This window comes from Calonectris borealis, chromosome 7 (assembly GCF_964195595.1).
Source record: "Calonectris borealis chromosome 7, bCalBor7.hap1.2, whole genome shotgun sequence".
Classification (NCBI taxonomy): domain Eukaryota; kingdom Metazoa; phylum Chordata; class Aves; order Procellariiformes; family Procellariidae; genus Calonectris; species Calonectris borealis.
The window spans coordinates 27311029-27330689 of record NC_134318.1 but is presented as its reverse complement, the minus strand read 5'-3'; the positions used below and the strand labels follow the sequence as shown (position 1 = coordinate 27330689).

Below are 19661 nucleotides of genomic sequence, written 5' to 3'. Positions count from 1 at the left end.
TTTCAAAGAGTGAATGTTTAAAGATAGTTAGACATTTGACCTTGACTACATTTGTCCTGAATTAGTGGCACTACCCTTTCATAGGGATAGGTCTACTTGCTCAATTCAGGTCTAGTCTGCAACTGGAACTGAGTACTGAATAAGAGTCTAATCACACAACAAATTACAGTTTTGGAGACATATACATCTCATTAATACACTTATCTCTCCAATGAAAATATTCATATGATTCAAGTGTTTCTTTATTCACCTTCTAAAGCTAAATGCAATTAAATTTATTTAGTTTTTTTAATTTTGTATACCTGTAAGTAGGTTTGAGAACATGCAGGTTCTGAAAAACTCTGAGTGCCAGAACATATAATTATATTTATGACAGAATTAAATATTCTGCCATAAAAATAAAGAACTTCTCTATTTTTCTGCTGGAACCTGTTGGGTATTGTCTGCACCTTAGGTTGTGATTTAACAAGATGCAAAAAGTAAAACATTTTTATATGATTAACAATATTAACAATAGGATTAATCAAGCTATTATGATTCAAAAAAAATGGTAATATGTACTTTTATGTTTGGAAGGAATATGAAATAGCTAGCATAAAAAAAAATTATGGATCAAGGTGACACTTTCAAATGTCATAAAAATAATTAATGCTTTACTGTGTAAGTGCTTATCGTATAGTTCATTGTGGTTCTTAAGGTTAGCAAAGGTTAATCTACATTTAGAAAAGTTAGTCCTTAGGCAAGCAAGTATATGTCCCCTGCCTTATATCACCTCTAGTCCAGGAGCTGCTGATTTTGTACCCTCATACAGAGCACCTCCAGGCAAACCAAACCAAGTCCTTGCAGCAGAGCAAGAAAGGAAGGGAGCTGCCAGGGCTGCCATTTCTCCGGAGCGATGTCCAAGTCTGCCCTCACAATGAGAAGAGCTTTTTTTCTGTAGTCTGATAAGCTGGCTTCGGTTCTCTTGCAGCCCCAAGCCTTCACCCTCAGCCTTTGCCCTTTTGCTCTTTGCCCGCACTAGGTTTCAGTTATCCCCCAGATCTCATAAGCTACTTCTAAGAGTCTCCACCAAACTTCAGTGTACCCAAGCTGTCACTAGGAGGTTTCTAGCGCAAGCTTTGCATATTCTGACCAAAGTTTTCCCTTTCCCATTCCTTTTCTCTTTTCCTTTCCCTTCTGCCAATATTCGGCATCCTTTGGTGGAGCCACCTTTCAGCATGTAAAAAATTTACACTTCAAGGACAGATTGGAATTTGCAATTTTCCCAAGAAAACAAAGTCACTATATCATTACTTTATTCCCTAGACTAAGGGATGTTCTATAGAAAAGTGTCCTGACAAATTACATGTACTTCAGAGGGAGCAGAACAATTCAACGTATAGCTTCATCAAAAATGTTTATATTCTAGATCTACCTAAAATGGAAGATATTGTGGAATAGACTGGGAATTTGCTACTGACTTCATTGCTACTCACCTGAAGTTATTTAGGGGACAAACCACTTCTGTCTATCAGGTTCCAAATGTCAGAAAATGGCCACTCTTTCCGATTCCCTTTCTGTGTTCATAGTCTCTTAATCAACTTGGTTTCACTTTAATTGATGGGACAAAAGCAAACCTTTAAGTAAAAGCAAGCAGTTTCCAATTCAGAATCTGGATAATAGCTTTTCTGTGCTTTCACTGTTCTCTATGTGGTGTCTGTGTGGTGATAAGTCTTTTAAAAATCCACAGGGCTTTTGTGACTCTTGCTGCTAATGAACTATGTTTTGAGCTTTTCTGAAAAACAGGGACAGGTTTTTCTCAAACTCAAATTAATCTCTAGTAAGTCCATCCCATTAAAGCTAACCTATTTACCAATCTGTTGTTTGATATGTTAGCTCTGAGCTATGTGTTTTCTGATCACTTTGCTTGTGGGAGTTCTGTCTGCTGCATTCAGTGAACTTACTCCATTTAAAATGCTGTTTCATGTAACTGGGTCACTGGTAGTTAGCTTAGGACCCAAGTGCAAAAGCCACCACTTTTTTAAAACACAACATACATCATGTTTATTGTTTCATAGTAAATCAGAAGCTGAACCCAAAGTGGATGGCCCATTTTCATTGGTTGGTAAAATAATGAAACCTTTGATATGCAAACAAATATAAATGTTACATTAAATTTTATATTATTGTGAGAAGCCCGATATACTTTCATTTCTATCCATTGTTATATAATTCTATAGAAATTTAGTTTATTTTTTCAATTATGTAAAATGCATAAGTATAAAATATGTAAGCTGAACTTCAAAATTGATATGTCCTTTATTTATAGAGCAGCCCTCCTGTCTGCCTTCTGACCTGGTTGTATAATTTAATGTAATTATACTTGTTTGGAAACCATTGCTTTCAGTCAAACATTCCGTTCTTGCTGCAAATATAGGTGAGCTGCTTAACAGAGCATTTCTGGGGTCTGCACTGATTTCAGAACCTTTCACTTTTAATTCTGGATGACTTCTGAGTGTAGCTTTTAAAAATGCTCTTGAAAACAACCAGATAAGTACAATTATAACTAAAGGCATATTTATATAAATGGATTCAGACAAACTTCAATGCAGTCTCATTGTACACAAACCAGCCCCAGCTCTTAAGCTGTAGAACTGTGGCGTAACAAATGCTTTTCTGGGGACAGGTGATGCCTGCTGTAACTTGCCTGTAAGCATAGGTGTGAAAGGTAGTTTTTCCTGGTTAATATATTCTTGTATGTTTGGATGTTCCTTTTTTCATACAAAATAATTCTCTTCTAAAACTTCAGTTTCCTACTAGAACCTTGCATTTACCATTCTGATCAGAATCCTTTTTCTGTTTAAATAGGAACTAGAACAATTGCTAATGATGGAGACAAAAAATTACAGAAAGACCATAAAGTTTTACCAGAAACTATTGCAGAAAGAAAGAAGAAGCAAAGGTAAGATTACAGCAACTTGCCAGTAATGAAATGGGGGCATAGTACTTGTAAGGATTTTCTTCTGTAAATCAGAATCACTGATGTTCTTATGCTATGTGTTTTAAATCTAAAGGTCATGAAACTAAATCTATGTTGCCCAAATTAAGAGGACAGCTACAGGAGATGAAATCAAAAGTGCAGTTTCTTGAACTGGTGAAGAAATATGTGCAGGCAAGTCAAACTTTATTTTGCTTGTGTTTCATTTGTCATTTCATTACCGCATCAGTGTAGTTGGCTGCTCAAGTCAGTATATGAAACGTGGAATGTTTTGTGTAAAAGTGCCAAATTAAGTGGGATCTAAAAAAATCATTATAATAAAGGTAATTGCTATTAGTATTGTTTAAAAAGGAAAAAAAACAGTTGTATGAAAAGCGATTTGGCTTTAAGGTGAGTTGACTGCATCTTGTGGATTTTGGATTTCCCTCTTTATTTTCCTACATTTTATTTTTTCATGGCTTTGCATCTTTGAGCAGATCGTGTATGCAGAGCAGTGGGGTGTGGAATCCTGTGTGCTGCCTACAGTCATTCACAACAGGAGAACTGACACCGTGGATGTGGCACCTACAGATGAGTCGTCATTGCTTCTTTACTATAACACAGAGAAACACCAATGTAATAATCAAAATGCAATAAGAGTTCTGCAGGCTGGTACACCACTTGGTTTAATGGCTTATTTATATTCTAGGTATAGTATATTTTGCACATCCTTAACTGGGAGTGGGTTGAGGCATAGTTGTTAATTCAGGAAAAAATAATCTCCATGATAAATCCTAGTTACTCAACATTGCATAAATTCTCCTCTCTTGTATCAAGTTTAATGTTATTTCTATGAACACTTATTTACAGAAATGGGCATGGAAATGGCAAAAGGTAGTCTGATAAGTAATAAGCCAAACTGCTAAGTTTGGATTTGATTAAAACTCAAAGCATTTGATACTGAATCAAAAACTAATAACTTTAAACTTTTTTATCCTTTACTTATTTGAGGTTTTGCTCTGATAGTTGCCATGGAATCAAGGCTTTATGTTACTGCCAGCAGTATAACAATTCTTCAGAACATATAATTTGATAATTCTTATTAGTAGGGTTTGGATGTGAAAATATATAGGTTATGCTTTACATATCATTGCCCCAGTCCCTGCAACTGATCAAGATGCAGGCTTATCTCCAGGCTTAAATGGGGACAAAGATGTCCTTTAACCTTCAACTAGGATGAGGGCAGTGTTGTTTTAAGGTACCTGAGCCATAATAGTATGAAGGATGGAAACTGCCTGAGAGACTCCATCAGACTTGTGCCACTGCAGAAGGAGCAACTTTCTCCCAGCTACTTCATAGAATCATTGATTGGAAAAGACCTCTAAGATCATTGAGTCCAACCATCAACCCAACACTACCATGCCCACTACACCATGTCCCTAAGCACCTCATCTACACGTCTCTTAAATACTTCCAGGGTTGGTGACTCAGCCACTTCCCTGGACAGCCTGTTCCAAGGCCTGACCACTCTTTCAGTAAAGAAATTTTTCCTATTGTCCAGTCTAAACCTCCCTTGGCACAACTTGAGGCCATTTCCTCTCGTCCTATCACCAGTTACTTGGGAGAAGAGACCAACACCCACCTCGCTACAACCTCCTTTCAGGTAGTTGTAGAGCGCGATGAGGTCTCCCCTCAGCCTCCTCTTCTCCAGGCTAAACAACCCCAGTTCCCTCAGCCGTTCCTCATAAGACTTGTGCTCCAGGCCCTTCACCAGCTTCGTTGCCCTTCTCTGGACACGCTCCAGCACCTCCATGTCCTCCTTGTAGTGAGGGGCCCAAAACTGAACACAGTATTCGAGGTGTGGCCTCACCAGTGCCGAGTACAGGGGCACGATCACCTCCTTACTCCTGCTGGCCACACTATTTCTGATACAGGCCAGGATGCTGTTGGCCTTCTTGGCCACCTGGGCACACTGCCGGCTCATGTTCAGCCGGCTGTCAACCAGCACCCCCAGGTCCTTTTCCTCTGGGCAGCTTTCCAGCCACTCTTCCCCAAGCCTGTAGCGTTGCCTGGGGTTGTTGTGGCCGAAGTGCAGGACCCGGCACTTGGCCTTGTTCAACCTCATACAATTGGCATCAGCCCATCAATCCAGCCTGTCCAGGTCCCTCTGCAGAGCCTTCCTGCCCTCCAGCAGATCAACACTCCTGCTCAACTTGGTGTCATCTGGAAACTTACTGAGGGAAACTTATTTTTCCCAGCTCCTCCTGACTCTGAGACCCAGTTACTTATCCTGAGTGCTGCTTTTCCTGGTAGTTAATATTTTGCACAAAGTGAACAAATTGTTTTGAAATTAGAGCTTCCACATTCATCAAACCCAAACTTTCATGATTAGCCGTAAGCCGTCAGGAAGACATGACAATTAACCTGTGTTTAGACCTTGAGAGTGTGTGTGTGTATAGTTAAAAAATTAAAACACACTCATTTTTAATGTGTGTATAGTAAGTATATTCTGTTGTTAAAGCAACTACTGCTCTAGTTAGAGCTACAGGAAATATTTTCTTGCTTAAGTTTCTACTTTTTATGCTGTTATTATAATAAAAATCTTTCAAAACAACATCAAGTGAGATGATAGAAAAAAGAAAATTAAATATGAAAATTAAATATGTTCTTCCATACTATTTAGAATGTAACTTTTGATAATAATAGAAATGTCAAAATGGTTCTTCACAAAATTGCAAGTAGAGAAACTTTTTTTAAAACAAATTATGCTTTCATAGTTGGCAATCACAATATTTGATGTGTAAATATAAAATAAAAAGGAATCAAGGTTTTATGTCAAGCTTGAGAATTTAAAATCCCTACTAATTCTTGTTATTTTGAGGATTTTTTTTTTGCTGTTGCTGTACTCTAATGCGAGAAGAAATTGTGTTCTTGCTTGTCTGAAGTTTTTCTTGTGCTTCACAGAAATGCATTTTTAGAAGGTTATGTACAGCAGTTTCTCTACACGTTTCGCTATTTCTGCACACAAGAAGAATTTTTGCAGTTTCTTCTTGATCGAATCAGCAGCACTTTATCCAGGTACAGTAATTTCTTGTGAAAAATCTTATCAAAGCACAATTGACTTTTTCCCCCAATGGCAAATAGCTGTTTCTGAATACAACTACTAAACTAAATTGAATTTTGATGTTTGTTTTTGTAAGACTCTCTTGATAAGTGAGAGTGAAACTAGAGCAAGTGGTATATTTGACAATGTGCTTGTTTTTTCTTCTGAATCTGAGTCTTACTTTTGCCAGTTGTTCAGTGATGGGTTGTAAGTACAACCACAGCTTTGTTGCCATAGAGCCATGGATTCTAGAGACACGAAACATAAGAATTTAGGATAGTACAGTCAATACCAAATAATACTTGTGGTTTTTTCAACACTTATTTTTAAATTGGAATTGGATATCAATTTTGGTGAAATAAGTGCCTCTTTCTTCTCACCAGTGCAAGCCTGGATCCTTCCACATCGCTTACCAAAATATGTAACCGCAGTTTCTACATCCTGCAGGCTTGGATTGAAGACTGCTACAGTGTAGACTTTGCAACAAATACCGATCTTTTGTGTACCCTAAAAGAATTTATTTCTTCCAAGGTAAGTCATAATTTCAGTAGAAGCTTTAAGAAAAAAAAAAATCAATTTAAGCCAGTTATGGTATATGTAAGATTGTTATTACAAAAAACTGTCCTAATTACAATTAAAATAAAGTAAAAGAAAAATAATGCTATCTTTGACAGCTATGTTCAATATGTCTGGTTTTGGACAGACATGAATCTTACAAATATATTGTGTCTTGCTTATAATTTATGGGAAATTTAGTTCAATATTCTGTTAACCTGTTTTGCATTTACAGGTTGCTCCATTAAATGGCTATGGTGAGCGCTTGTTGTCATTGCTTGAGGATGCTTCTTCCAGGAAAAGTGGCAGTGCTCATCAGTGCTCCAGCACAGACCAATGTGAAGAGGAGGGCGAGGAGGATAGAAAAACATTACATTCTCTATGTAAAAAGCTCTCGGAAGACATTTCCAGAAAGGCACGTGTTTTCTTCAGACTGCAGTATATGGAGCACATTTCATCTATTATTTTCTGACAAAATATAGAGTATCCAGCTTAGCATCTAGACCATGATTTAGTAAAATTTATGTATCTGCATTTTAAATTTTCTTTTGAAAGTATCTAAGGCCTAAACAATTCTATAACTGTGGAAGTCATCTTAAGCCTTGATTGCACCCGTCAGCTGTTTCAGTAATAATAGATCAGATAATCAAAATTTTCAGAAGAGTTGAACTCTTCATCCTTGATACTAGCATGTGACTCATAGTTACTAGGAAACATTTTCCCCCTTGTCAAACATTGCTATTTTTTATTAGGCATATATCTTTGTAAGTCTATAAATATAGGAAAACAGTGGGGTGTGAGGAGTTTCCTGCTAGAATTCAAAGCTTGTAGCAAAAACTTGTCTGAACTTTTGTCTGTATTTCCTGGTTCATATAGTGTGCTAGTGAAAAGTAACCCCAGAAGCTGGAACATACTGTAGGCTTTTCCTGAAAAAAGATCTCTCTACAGAGCAACCAAAATGACATGTGGAAGTCAAATGTATAAGTAATGTGCAAGTTGAATTTAGAATCAGCCTCTTGATAAAGGTGCAGAATTCCATGAGGTGTGCTGGGGATTCAACCAATAAAGGGCAAGCAGAATAGAGAAAACATGGACTTCTTTTATTGTCACTGCATCGTAATGATACTGGAAGGTGGAAGAAGGGAAAGGAATGGAAAAACAAATATTTCTTTGGAAAGGGCTGTTTGATTCTAAGCGAAAAGAGTACAAGAAATAGTAAGAGATAGTAAGAAGTAAAACATAAAATATAAAACTTCAGAATATAAACTATTTTATGGCAGCAAGCTTGAATACAGAGAAGTTTTGATTGTTGATTGAGATCTGGTAACCTCCTGCTCAGACTCATCAACTGTATTATATTAGCTTAAAATAGAAATGTGGAATAAACCAATTAGCATCTGGGCTAACCTTGAAGATTTGCTGAAGAGTTTTGCATCCACAAAGGTGTTTCTCTAACAAAATATTCCAGAAAGTTAAATCAAGGGGAGACATAATGTTCGTTTTAGAGAAGTTGTAGCTTTACATATTTTTTTCCTACAGAACTTTAACTGGAAGCTTACCAAAGGTATGGGACCAATTGCACAATATCAGAGAGAGCGACTATACACTATTTCATCAGTTTTGCCAAAGCCATGCTACAACAGTTTTACAGAAGAATTCCCAGCCTCCTTTGCGAAAGCAGATGAAGTGGGACCATATCTCTTAATAGAATACAGTGCGCAACAGCTTTGTTGTCAGCTGACATTACTGCAACAGGTACAAAGGACTAGGTTTACTTGGAAGTACAAATAATGTCTCTCTTCTTACTTTTATACTCAGCCTCCTTTCTCTACCATTTCCCAACCCTGTTTCAAGCTTATTTCATGCTATTTCATAAGACTTTGAATTAAAATAATCTGGTTTTCTCTTGAAATCTCTATAGTAAAATTTAGAATGGCTAATTCTATTCTTAGGCTGTGATCCCTCTGATAAATTTGCTGAAGGCACCGAGGGGGAACCTCTGTCATTTTTATCCCTGAGTATTTTAGAAGAACTGCTAGATCTAACAACAGCTATATCTTGCTCTTTTTGCTTAGGAAGTATTTCGTAAATGTCATCCAGTACACTTTCTAAATTCAAGAGCACTTGGTGTTAAAGACAAATGTGTTGCTGTCCAAAAGTAAGTTGCTTGTTTTAACTGCCCTTCTATTCTGTTGATGCACAATAACTTACTGTGTTATATCTTTAATACTTCCATGAAGAGAGAAACATTCTAAATAATTAATATCTTTTTGACAGACTGGATAGTCTGTTTACGTAAATTTTTGAATTTCAGGAGATTTTATACATGTGTGTGGTAGAGCACATTTGCAAGGTGATTTCTTTGAAATCTAAAGTGGGTCAGGCCAAAATATTTCTGAAGACTTGTGGTTAGGGGGGGTTGCTTCAGAGGTTTTATTTTTGTTGGAAAAAATTGTAATGGTTTCTGAAACAGGCTACTTGATAATGCCTATGTATATGTATATAAAATCTCAATGACTGTTACAGAATCACAGAATAGATGAGGTTGGAAAAGACCTCTCAAGAATGTGTAGTCCAACCCCCCTGCCTTGAGCAAGGTCAGCTAGAGCAGGCTGCCCAGGGTCATGTGCAGTTGGGTTCTGAATGTGGATGGAGACTCCACAACCTCTCTGTGCAATGTTTATTTTGTACTGTTAGGTAGATGAAGTATCAGTATTCACAGATACGTAAGAGTTTTTGTATAGTTATTAGAGTGGTTACCAACCTATTTAAATTACTTGCTCAATGGTAATTAATGTTTTCATCCAGCCACATGGATCTAATTATATTTTATTGTGGTCTACTTCTTTCATACTCAGTGGATTCAGCTAGTTTCTAATTAGTACTTGTTAATTGCACTACCTGTAGTAGACTTTTCTGTCTAAGGATAGGGAGTGAACACCTGAAGCAGCTCATCCTTTACAGATTGTTAAATGGCAGAGACTAAATCAGCTGGTTTATACTGGTTTGCAGTTCAGGCATGGGAAACAAACTGTGTGGTGCCACTAGGTATCAGGCTCGATTTCTTACATGGCTGCAGTTTTTAATGACTCTGGTTTTCTGGCTGTTATTTTATGTCAGATTGGATGATTTGTTTTATTCAGTAAGAAGTGGTGAAGGTGTCTTTATGTACAGAATGTATACTGCATATGCCTCTCGTGTAATCACATACAATTATCTTGTAATTATAAGGAAGAAAAAGTAGCAATGTACTCACTATGTACTTTGTAAAAGATTTTAAAATCAAGACTGCAAGCACTGCAAAATTATTTTAAATTGTTAGAAGTTGGCATCTTCACAATCAAGATTTTCTTTGAAAATCCAAAGTCAGCATGAATTATTTTTGCCTTTTTTTTCCATTCTCTCCATAGAGCTATTTCTACTGAGGCAGTTTCACTTAAAGTCTGTAATCTCTTTCTGTCAAAGTGCATACAAGACCAGTACCTTCTACAATTATTAAGAAATGCAGACAGTATCAGCACCTGGGTTGCTGCTGAAATTGTAACATGTCACACGTCTAAGGTTCGTTATTGTTTCATTCGTATTATTAATTATGAAATGGTTATTTCTTTGTTATTGTGTATAATTTGCTATGCAGCAAAGCTGCAAGAAATATTCTGAAATACACCTGTGAGTGGGCAGTTAACAATTTGGTTTGTCACCAGGAGGGTCTTGGATGTCTTGGATGTTTTGTAGTAGCAGGTGTCAAAACCTAACAGAATGTAAGAAATGGGTTGCCTGAGGAGAATAGTTGTCAGACTTTAACAAGGACACCTCGGTGACAGAAAAAACTTTGTATTGGAGGAAAATATTACTACAGTCAAGAATTTTGATAACAAATTCAAAAAGAAAATGCGTCTCTTTCTTCCTTTTCATTTAATTTTATTATGTAGATTTACTATATATATTTAGTATATCTTAATTTTTTTTATATATAGTATGTCTTAATTTTTTTTTTCAGCTGCAGGTGAGCTTGTTATCGAAATTTCTTCTTATAGCAAAATGCTGCTATGAGCAAAGAAATTTTGCTACTGCAATGCAAATCCTAGCAGGCTTGGAAAATCTTATTGTACGACAATTACCAGTAAGTTTGGGACTTTGTCCTGTAACTATTTTGCTTAACATAATCTTGTTCCAATATGGACACTAATGTGAAAAACAAAAATATATTTTGTTTTATTGTAAGGCCTGGAAAATTTTACCTGCAAAAGTAGCTGAAATAATGGAGGAACTCAAGGCTGTTGAGGTATAGTATAAAGTCTTTAACATAAAAATACTTCTTTGGGGTTGGATAAGATGCAAGATCTACTTAAATGGCTGCCTCTGCAGGATGAAAGCCATAATTATTACTTTATATTATGAGGGAGATTTTAATTTGATTTAAAACTGTTGACTCTTAATCTGAGAGTTTACATTAACTTTCATCTCAGTATTTCTCAAAAATGTATCCTGTGTGACTAAAAAACAAGAAAGAAATTTCAAAGCAAGTTCGGACATTAGATACACTTTTTCTGATGATTTCTGCAGGAACTTTGTGGCTGTAATCTGTTTTGAAAAATCTTAAATGTTTATTTTATCACAGGCATTCTCTTACTGAGCTATCCAATTTTGAATCATAGACTGAAGTTCTAAAATGTAATTTTGGCTGTGATTTAGAACAATTAAAAATTATGTATGAAGTATCTTTTGATTAAAGTTACTTTCTTTATTTCTGTACTTTAAAATGTTTGCCACCAGATTAATTCATAGCGTTGTCTTCAAATTCAATGCCAAAAGTTAAAATTCATGACAAATAAATACTAGTGCTAAACACATGAAGTGGAGAACTTCTTGTAAAACCTGCCCTGATACTTAACATGGGATTTATCTGTGTGCATTTTTAAACTAGGTGTTTTTAAAAAGTGACAGCTTGTGCTTGATGGAAGGAGAAAGATTCAAAACACTTCCAACAATTCCATCAGCCCATGTTTTGGCTATGCATGTCCAACAACTTGAAACTGGAGGATTCACAATGACAAATGGAGCTCACAAGTGGACTAAACTTAGGTGATTATTTTAATTATGTATGTGTGTCACCTAACTTTTTAAAATAGAATATTGTCTAATGGGGTAGTGAAAGCTAATGCAACATTCCACAGTTAGCAGTTTAAATAGTTTCAGTCATTTTGATATCTAACTAAAGGGACGTATACTATAGAAGAGAATGCTCGATGCCTTCAAATTTCCTTTAAAGTTTGGGGGTTTGGATTTTGGGGTTTTCTACCCGTAGGGGGGTATCAGCAGCAAAACAAACTAATCTTTTTTACCATATTCTCTTTCAAGAAACATTGCAAAAGTTGTGAGCCAAGTTCATGCATTTCAAGAGAATCCTTATACATATACACCAGATTTCAAGCTGCAGTCTTACCTCAGACAAAGAATAACTCATTTTAAAGATGCAGACATTTCTGCCTTGGCAGCTGACAACTGTGCCAACTTCCATCAGATACCAGCAGAAAAACATTCACGAAAAATTCAGGACGCACTGCGCAGAATGAAGGCAACATTTCAGTAATTATTTACATTTCATCTGTTCTATTCCAACTGTAGATTGTAAAACTGGATTAAGTTGACTTCATCTCCTGGACCAATTCCCATGCAAATACTTAATTGAAGTGACTTAAAATACTATCTCAAGTTGAAATGATTATATTTCTTAACATGGAATTATAAAATGCTGACTAATGAGATTTGAATCCCTGGCAACTGGATGACAGATCAAAAGAATAAAAATAAAGATAAAAGTAAAGAGAGAATATAGATGAAAAGGATGATTAATTTTGTCACTGTTCTTTAGCATAAAAAAATAATTAGCCCACAAACGAAAAATACTAAAAAATACTGGGAAAAAAGTTAAAATTACAGCTTCTTTTGCAAAGTTGGCCTGGGAGAGTTCAAAGTGTAGTTCATTAAATGTTGAATATATTTTTCTATAAACAGTACACTTGTATCCTGTCACAGTGTGCATATAATTCAGGGACAAAGATCCTCTGCTATCCTTTGACTGTTGGTGTGTCTTGCTTTTATGTTGTGCATTATGTAAACCATAATTGACTTAAATAATTGGCCATCTTTTTCTTCAAGCATACTAAGGAAGGAGAGGAATGCCATGCTGCAACTCTTTTTGTTTTGGTTTTAATGTCACTGAACTAACCTGTTTCCAAATGAAAGTAAGATTTGAATCTAAATATTATCACTTTGTTGCTCTGCTTCTGCCCTCATGGCCCTGTGAAAACGGTAAATGTGAAATTGCTTTTTTTTTTCCTGTATTTGGCACAGAATCACTTTGCCAATTTGTGTATGTATGTATGAGTGCACATTTGATTACGGCTTTTGCTCCTGAGGTTGCTTTTGTAGATTGCAGTGCTCCAGCAACATTAAATAGAAGATAACTGTGTGAAATTTGGATCTGCAACTTGTAAAACTTTGGTGCTAACCTATTTATAGAGCTTATACCTACAAGACCTTCTAAATGGCAATGAAATGTGATGCTATTGCTAGAAAGTTTGTTGAGCTACCCAGGTTTATGCAAGACCAAAATGTTAAGGCTATAAATTAGTTACAAATACAAGTATTTCTTCCAGAGGGAAAAACGGTAATATTGGAAGAGAAGTGGCGAAGGGCAAGCAACAGCTAAAATGAGCTCTGTCCTGAAAGTGATTTGCTAGAACTGTGTTTAAAAAAAATGAGAAAGAAAATGTTTTGAGAGATGTGAAGAGCAGATGTGAACTAACTGTCTTAGCATGTTTTAGTGATGGAGGAAGATAATGATGTAAGAAATGGGAATGTGCACATCTCTAGTATTTTGCAAATTCTGCTATTGTATTTGACAGAAATGCATGTGCACATGTTAAATTGTAGATTTTTCAATGTTTAAGAGGAAAGCTTCCCCTTTTCTCATGTCGATAACAGCAATATATACATCGCAGGCCACCTGCTTCTCATCTTTCTCAGTCAAACACAAGGTATGTCCATGCTTTCCATTAAATATCTCCATTACTTTTTCATACTAATATATTAATACCAGACTAACTTTTGTGCTCTTATTGGTTTAAAAACTGGAGAACTCAGTCCTCAACAGGATTTTCTTGCATTTGTTCTACTTTTAAGATTTATTTTATTTTTTACCATATGTAGGTTTAGCATGTTATTAATTGTAGTATTCTGACTTACCCCTAAGGAAGTAAAATGTGTGCTATTTCTCTAAAAATTGCCAAATGTGAAAACATTTAATCTTTACCTCTTGTCTTTATATGATATAGTGATTTAAGAATGTTAATGATAACCTTATCTTCATACATTTCACATACTTAATCTATATGCATTTATTTTAAAGAATTGTTTTTATTAGTAGTTATTTGGTTTTTTCTCAATTAAAAATTAACATTCACTTAAAGCCACGCCTTGCCTTTGAAAGACAGTAAAATTTAAAGTAGCATAAGCTTTACTAATGTAAAGAACTCCACGAAACTTGCTAATTACATGATCTTAGTAAATTCATTTTATATAGTTGCCAGTCAGACTGTTGAAATTGCTTTTGTGGATTTACTTATCATTTATATTTTACACTCATGATAATTAGCTCATATGTTTATTACAGTTTTATCAGGATTTAAAGCAACTACTACATCTAGGAAAATGTTATGTTTATTCTATGACAATAACTGGTGCTATACAAGAATTTAAAAATTATCTTATGTCTTCTGTATTATGCTTCAGTGTATCAGACCTTATATTGCTATAAATGCATACTATTGAGTTATGGTACTATTTTGGGGTGTATTCATCAACCAGATATTTAAGATTTTGTATTTAGACACCCCCCACAATAACAACAAAAAATGTAAATAGCTATTGAAAAAAAAATCACTCTTCTACAAGGAAACTGGTTTGCTTTTGTCCATGAACACTGATTTATGCACATCTTATGTGACACAGATTTCAGAATAAAGTTATGTCTAGCATATAATTGTACTGCTTATTTATGACTAACAAGCAGGAAGGGTTGGGCTAAAGTTTTCTTTTTGTGGGGAATGTCCTTTTAAAAGAAAACACAGGACAAAACATGTCAAAGAAGCAAGTTCAGTTTTATCTAGTTGGCAAAAAATTATTGGCATCAGTAAGTGTATTGCATAAATGAGGGACTATGCAGTCTGGCCCCATGTTTCCATTCCAATACCAAATTAGAATGTTTGGAGAAAAATTGAGTTTGTTCTTTAAGCCAGAATTGCCACCAGCTGTCCTAGTTCTTCTTAATTTTTTCCGTGCTTCCCTCATCTTGTTTTTATGTTGTTTGTTTTTCAAACAGTGACCCACGGAGTTTCTGAAATGAAGTCTGCTCCTTGGGAGCCTTTCCAGTTGCTCTGTGCATTGGTGCACTTTCTGTGTCCCTTTGCAGGTGTCTGTCCCCGGGATCCCTGGGGTTTTCAGGCCTCCTGCAGGAGAGCTGGGGACTATGGCCTAGTTACACTAGCGGCATTTGAAAGCAGGTTTCCAGCTCCAACACCTCCAGAAGCCTGCCAGGAAATGGGATGAATTCAGTTGCAACCAATGAACTATTCCATAGAAGCCCAAACCAAGAAGCTGGAAGATATTTCATTAATCAACACTGATTCATGATTCTGACAAATTTCTTTCCTTGGAAACTTTTCAACCACTTCTAAACTTAGCTTTTTTGGTTTCCTACATTCTTCCTTTATGTATGGGATCAGTTTCATAAGCATTGCCAAGACTCATAACTTCTCTGATTACTGTATGTGATTTGCGAAGGATTAGAATTTTAGGAAATCTGTTTCTAAATAACAAATTGATAAACTACACTTTGAAAGGAGGGAAGCTAACAATAATTTTTCCGTGTTAAACATATGGTTGATTGTTTCAATCCTTGATATTATGATGAAGGGAACAGTGCAGGTAAATTATTTGTCTCCTTCATACTTGCTTAAATACAATCCAAAGCATATCCGCATTTAAATTACACAGTGTTCTGTTTAGAGTTTTTCCTTTTCTTCTTTTTCCCCAGAAAGTCTTCTTTCTCAAAGCATTTATAAATAATTATTTTAAAATACATGTTGAGCTTTAGAAAGAAGGAGTCTCAAAGCATTGGAAATGCAGGTTTGAACAGTATTTGAAAACTCAGGCCCCATAAATCAAGCTTAATTGAGTGGTCATCTTTGGGATTTGCCTTACTAACAGGTATTCTTCACCTATAAATACTTTTTGTCTTCATTGATTTATTAAAAATATGAATATTATAAATGTAAGAAATTTTCAGATAGTCTTTTTAACTGCCCCTACTACAATTTGCATTATAAAAGTTTTTTCCCAAGAGAAATTATTTTAATTACCAACAATTATTTTATTATTACCACTAATTATTTTAAGTACCAATAAATGTCTGATTTGTGGTAGAAGATTCCATTGAGTTTTTTATGTGATCTTGTACTCTGATAACTCTCTAAAATACATGTGAGAATGAACAATTCCACCTTTCCAATCTCTATTTAAAAATTCTTGTAGGAAAAAGTTTGAAGGGCCTTTTTATGTGGCTGTTTATAATCTAGGAATGAGTGACAACAACGCCTGTAGACTAGAAACTTTGATTTGCAGAATCTTCTTCCCTCCTTTTGCAGAGAGAAGTTTTTTAGTTTCTTCTGTTGCAATGTTTGAAGAAGGCTTTTAGCTGTTATGTATTAATTTGCATCATTTTGTTTATTCATTTTTGGTCTAATATAAATGGTGCTTTTGTAACTTGCCTAAAAGGCAGGCGTTGAATATCTGTCTTGTAAATCTGTCCTGTGTCTTAGCTGTAGGATTATTTTACTTCTAGAATCCTTCATTCTAATACTAGAGTTGGTCTTGTTGTTCTGATGTTGTCATTATGTAAGTGAAATACATACTGGGTTTAGATACTAAAATAGATACTGTGTTTTAAACTTGTAGAACTCAATTGTTATAATGAAATTAAGAGCTTAGAGTACTAGACAATTTGAGTTGCCATTATCAAAGAAACATAATTTGGAAAGCTTGGCTAGGCATGGGTGAGCCTGAGCATCAGACTCAGAATATCTGCAAATAGATGCTTATTTGTGGTCATATCTCATAAAGCTCATAAACAGTAACAGTAGTAAATTATTCACTTAAGTAACAGATATGCAATAAGTTTTTTTTCAAACAAGATAGGGAAACAGGTCTAGAAAAAACTGCTAAGTGGCAGATCCACCTTTGTTTGGATAACCACAGAGTGGTTGACAGTGGCTTGTTATGAAAATGTAAGGTTGTATCCAGTAAGGCTCTGAAGAGGTCTGCCTACATTTGGTATTATTTCATGCCTCCATTGACATGCTCTGGTTTTTGAAGATGACATAAATCTGTGGGGCTCTGCGGGCATGCTGAAGAAGTTGTTTGAATTTAAAATTATCTTGACAACTTGGAAAAATGACACAGAATAAAATAAGGTATGTTACACAGACAGATATGCGAAGTTCCGGGATAATCAGCTGCACAAACATAGACTAGGATTACTGTTTTTTTGTGGAAAAGGGAGGGTAAAGAATAAAGTCACTTATGGGGGGAAGTGGTGTCTTGATATCCCCTCAAGGTATCTCCTAATTCTCTATTTTTTGATGCAGGGAACTGAAAGGGCAAAAGGCTTGACAATGAAAGGCCAAAGAGGAACAGATGACTCCCAAGACGAGTATATAGATCCACAGATGTTAGCAAAGTAACTTTTCTCTCTGAAGGTAAACTGCAGGACAAAGATGGGGTACATCTGTTAATACAAAATCCCCCAGATTAGTTTATTTAAATAAAAGATAATTGACCAAAAGGCTGAAACGTAGAGAAAGATGTGGGGAACTGCAATAGGTCACCAAACACATAAGGTGAGATAGCTGACAAATTACTGAATATCTTAGGCTACATGTAAATTTGCAAAGACGATGTATTTTGAAATGCCACCAATAGTCTCTCATTTTTTGTTTGTCCAGACCAAGGGACATACTGCAGTACACTGTGCTTAACATCCCTATCCATACCACCTGCTTATCCCTCTGATGACAGCCAGGATGTGTTTTGCTCTGAACCTGGGATGGATACAGTTTGGATGTAGCTTTGGGTGTCTAAGCTAATGCTGGGAGCATAGGGAATAATACTAGACCTGTAGTACAGAAAATGATGTTGCAACGTCTTGGAGGGTACAAGCATCTGCAGGAAGGAAAGACAAGGGGAAAGAATACTAAAATGTATGTCAAAAATGTTCATAGTTGTTTTAGAATCTAAAGACAGGCCCACATAGTTTTTTCTGTGTTTAAATTAAAAGGGCTAGGTGCCATAGTATGGGGTCTGTAACTGATCATCAGCCAGAAAGAGAGTGTGGAGACTTTATTTGTACAAATGGGCTACTATTTAAGATTTTACTGTGATTAGTAGAGAGAAACTAGTTGAAAATCTGAAGGTGGAAAGCAATCAAGATGAAAGTTACCATGAGACAACAGCATTCATGATGCAAAGGAAAGAAAGAGGTGAAAGAAGCAGAATAACAACAGTGGGCTTCAAAAAAGCAAACTTCAATAAACTCAAGGAATTGGTACACGAGGTCCTGGGGAAAGAATTCTAAGGCAAAGAGAAGTTCAGGAGAGCCGAGCGTTTCTAGAAAGAATTTTCTAAAACAGGCCATATTTTAAGTATAACAACAGTCTATCATCAGGCAAAGGAAAGAAAACTGATAGAGCAGTGTGGCTGCATTAGGGGCTCATCAATGATCTGAAAAAAATCAAAAAAAGAATACTGAAAAAAGTAGGAACAAGGCGGCTGCATTGGCAAGAACAAATATAAAAGGACAGCACAGCAGGTTAGGAACAAAACTGGACAGACAAAATGCTATTGCCAGCAAGGGAAAAGTAAAACAATAAAAATGGATTCTTAAATAATTTTCTATTATACAATAAGAGTTCTGTGCTTGCCAGGAGAGTTGAATAAATACCAGATGGTGCAAAAGCCTGCAGTGCTTGCTATTTCACTCCCTACCCTCTGAACAATGCGTATCATGATCAAAGTTAATCAGGAAACAGGAATGCAGGTCAGAATGGGAGACTATCAATCTAATTAGATGTATTAGAACATTAAATTCTGATTAAATCTGTTCTATAATAATAAGGAGCAAAGCTGAAATAATCTTGGAATTATTATATTTTTGATTGAGGAAGAATGAGTGAGTTCCCAGAGAACCAGAAAATAATATCACTTATCAAAAGTGGGTAAGAGCACAGGAATGAGTGGAAAGGCAAGGTAAAGAGAATGACTTGGGGAATCAGCCAGATGATCTTTGATACCAGAAGAGTTACTGAAAAAGCTGTCTAAAAATCTGCAAGCATAGAGACTAATTTAAAAGGCTAACATGCATTTGTCCATAAAGTAATTTTTAAATAATCTAGTGGTCTCCTTTGTCAGGGTAACTGTCCCAATAGATAAAAATAAAACAGTATGTTGTATGTTAAAGTCCATAAACCCCTTGACAACAGATCCACCTGACCTGATATATATTAGGTTGCTAAGATCCAGATGATGGTACTGTAAGGTAGATACGCAACTAGTTAATGCATCATTTCAAAGGGTAATTACCAGCGTTTGGTAAATTGTAAAGATAAATTGAGTGAGATGTAGTAGGGGTAGGACTCCCCGTATGTTACAAGTAAGAAGCAGGTGTGGATCCCCCAGGGATGAGCACAACGCTCAGTAAGTGAAAGTTTTCAGTTTATCAAAAGAGTAGCAGCATTACCACAGTGGGAACCCTGGGGCACCAACGATAATCAAATGAGGACCTGATGCAGTGGAGCCCTGCTCAGGAGTGAAGCTCAAGGGAAAGCACCACAGGGGTGAGTAATAAAACCTGCGCTGATTAGTATACCTTACATAGGCAATGTTGTGTTTTGCTCATTAGCAAAGTGATGTAATGCAGGTGCTGTTGTC

At 35.9% G+C, this 19661-nt stretch overlaps 1 protein-coding gene across 1 annotated transcript in view; it reads left to right on the top strand.

Moving 5' to 3' along the window:
- Positions 1-12510, top strand: part of KNDC1 (kinase non-catalytic C-lobe domain containing 1) — a 67808-nt gene extending 55298 nt beyond the window's left edge. Inside the window, exons 18-30 of the mRNA XM_075154772.1 lie at positions 2848-2941; positions 3054-3151; positions 3454-3665; positions 5921-6034; positions 6443-6590; positions 6850-7029; positions 8154-8369; positions 8690-8772; positions 10025-10175; positions 10615-10737; positions 10840-10899; positions 11542-11699; positions 11976-12510. Of these exons, the coding sequence (XP_075010873.1) occupies positions 2848-2941; positions 3054-3151; positions 3454-3665; positions 5921-6034; positions 6443-6590; positions 6850-7029; positions 8154-8369; positions 8690-8772; positions 10025-10175; positions 10615-10737; positions 10840-10899; positions 11542-11699; positions 11976-12207 (1869 nt within the window). The 3' untranslated portion in view covers positions 12208-12510. The remainder of the gene's footprint in view (positions 1-2847; positions 2942-3053; positions 3152-3453; positions 3666-5920; positions 6035-6442; positions 6591-6849; positions 7030-8153; positions 8370-8689; positions 8773-10024; positions 10176-10614; positions 10738-10839; positions 10900-11541; positions 11700-11975) is intronic.
- The last annotated feature ends 7151 nt before the right edge of the window (positions 12511-19661 follow it).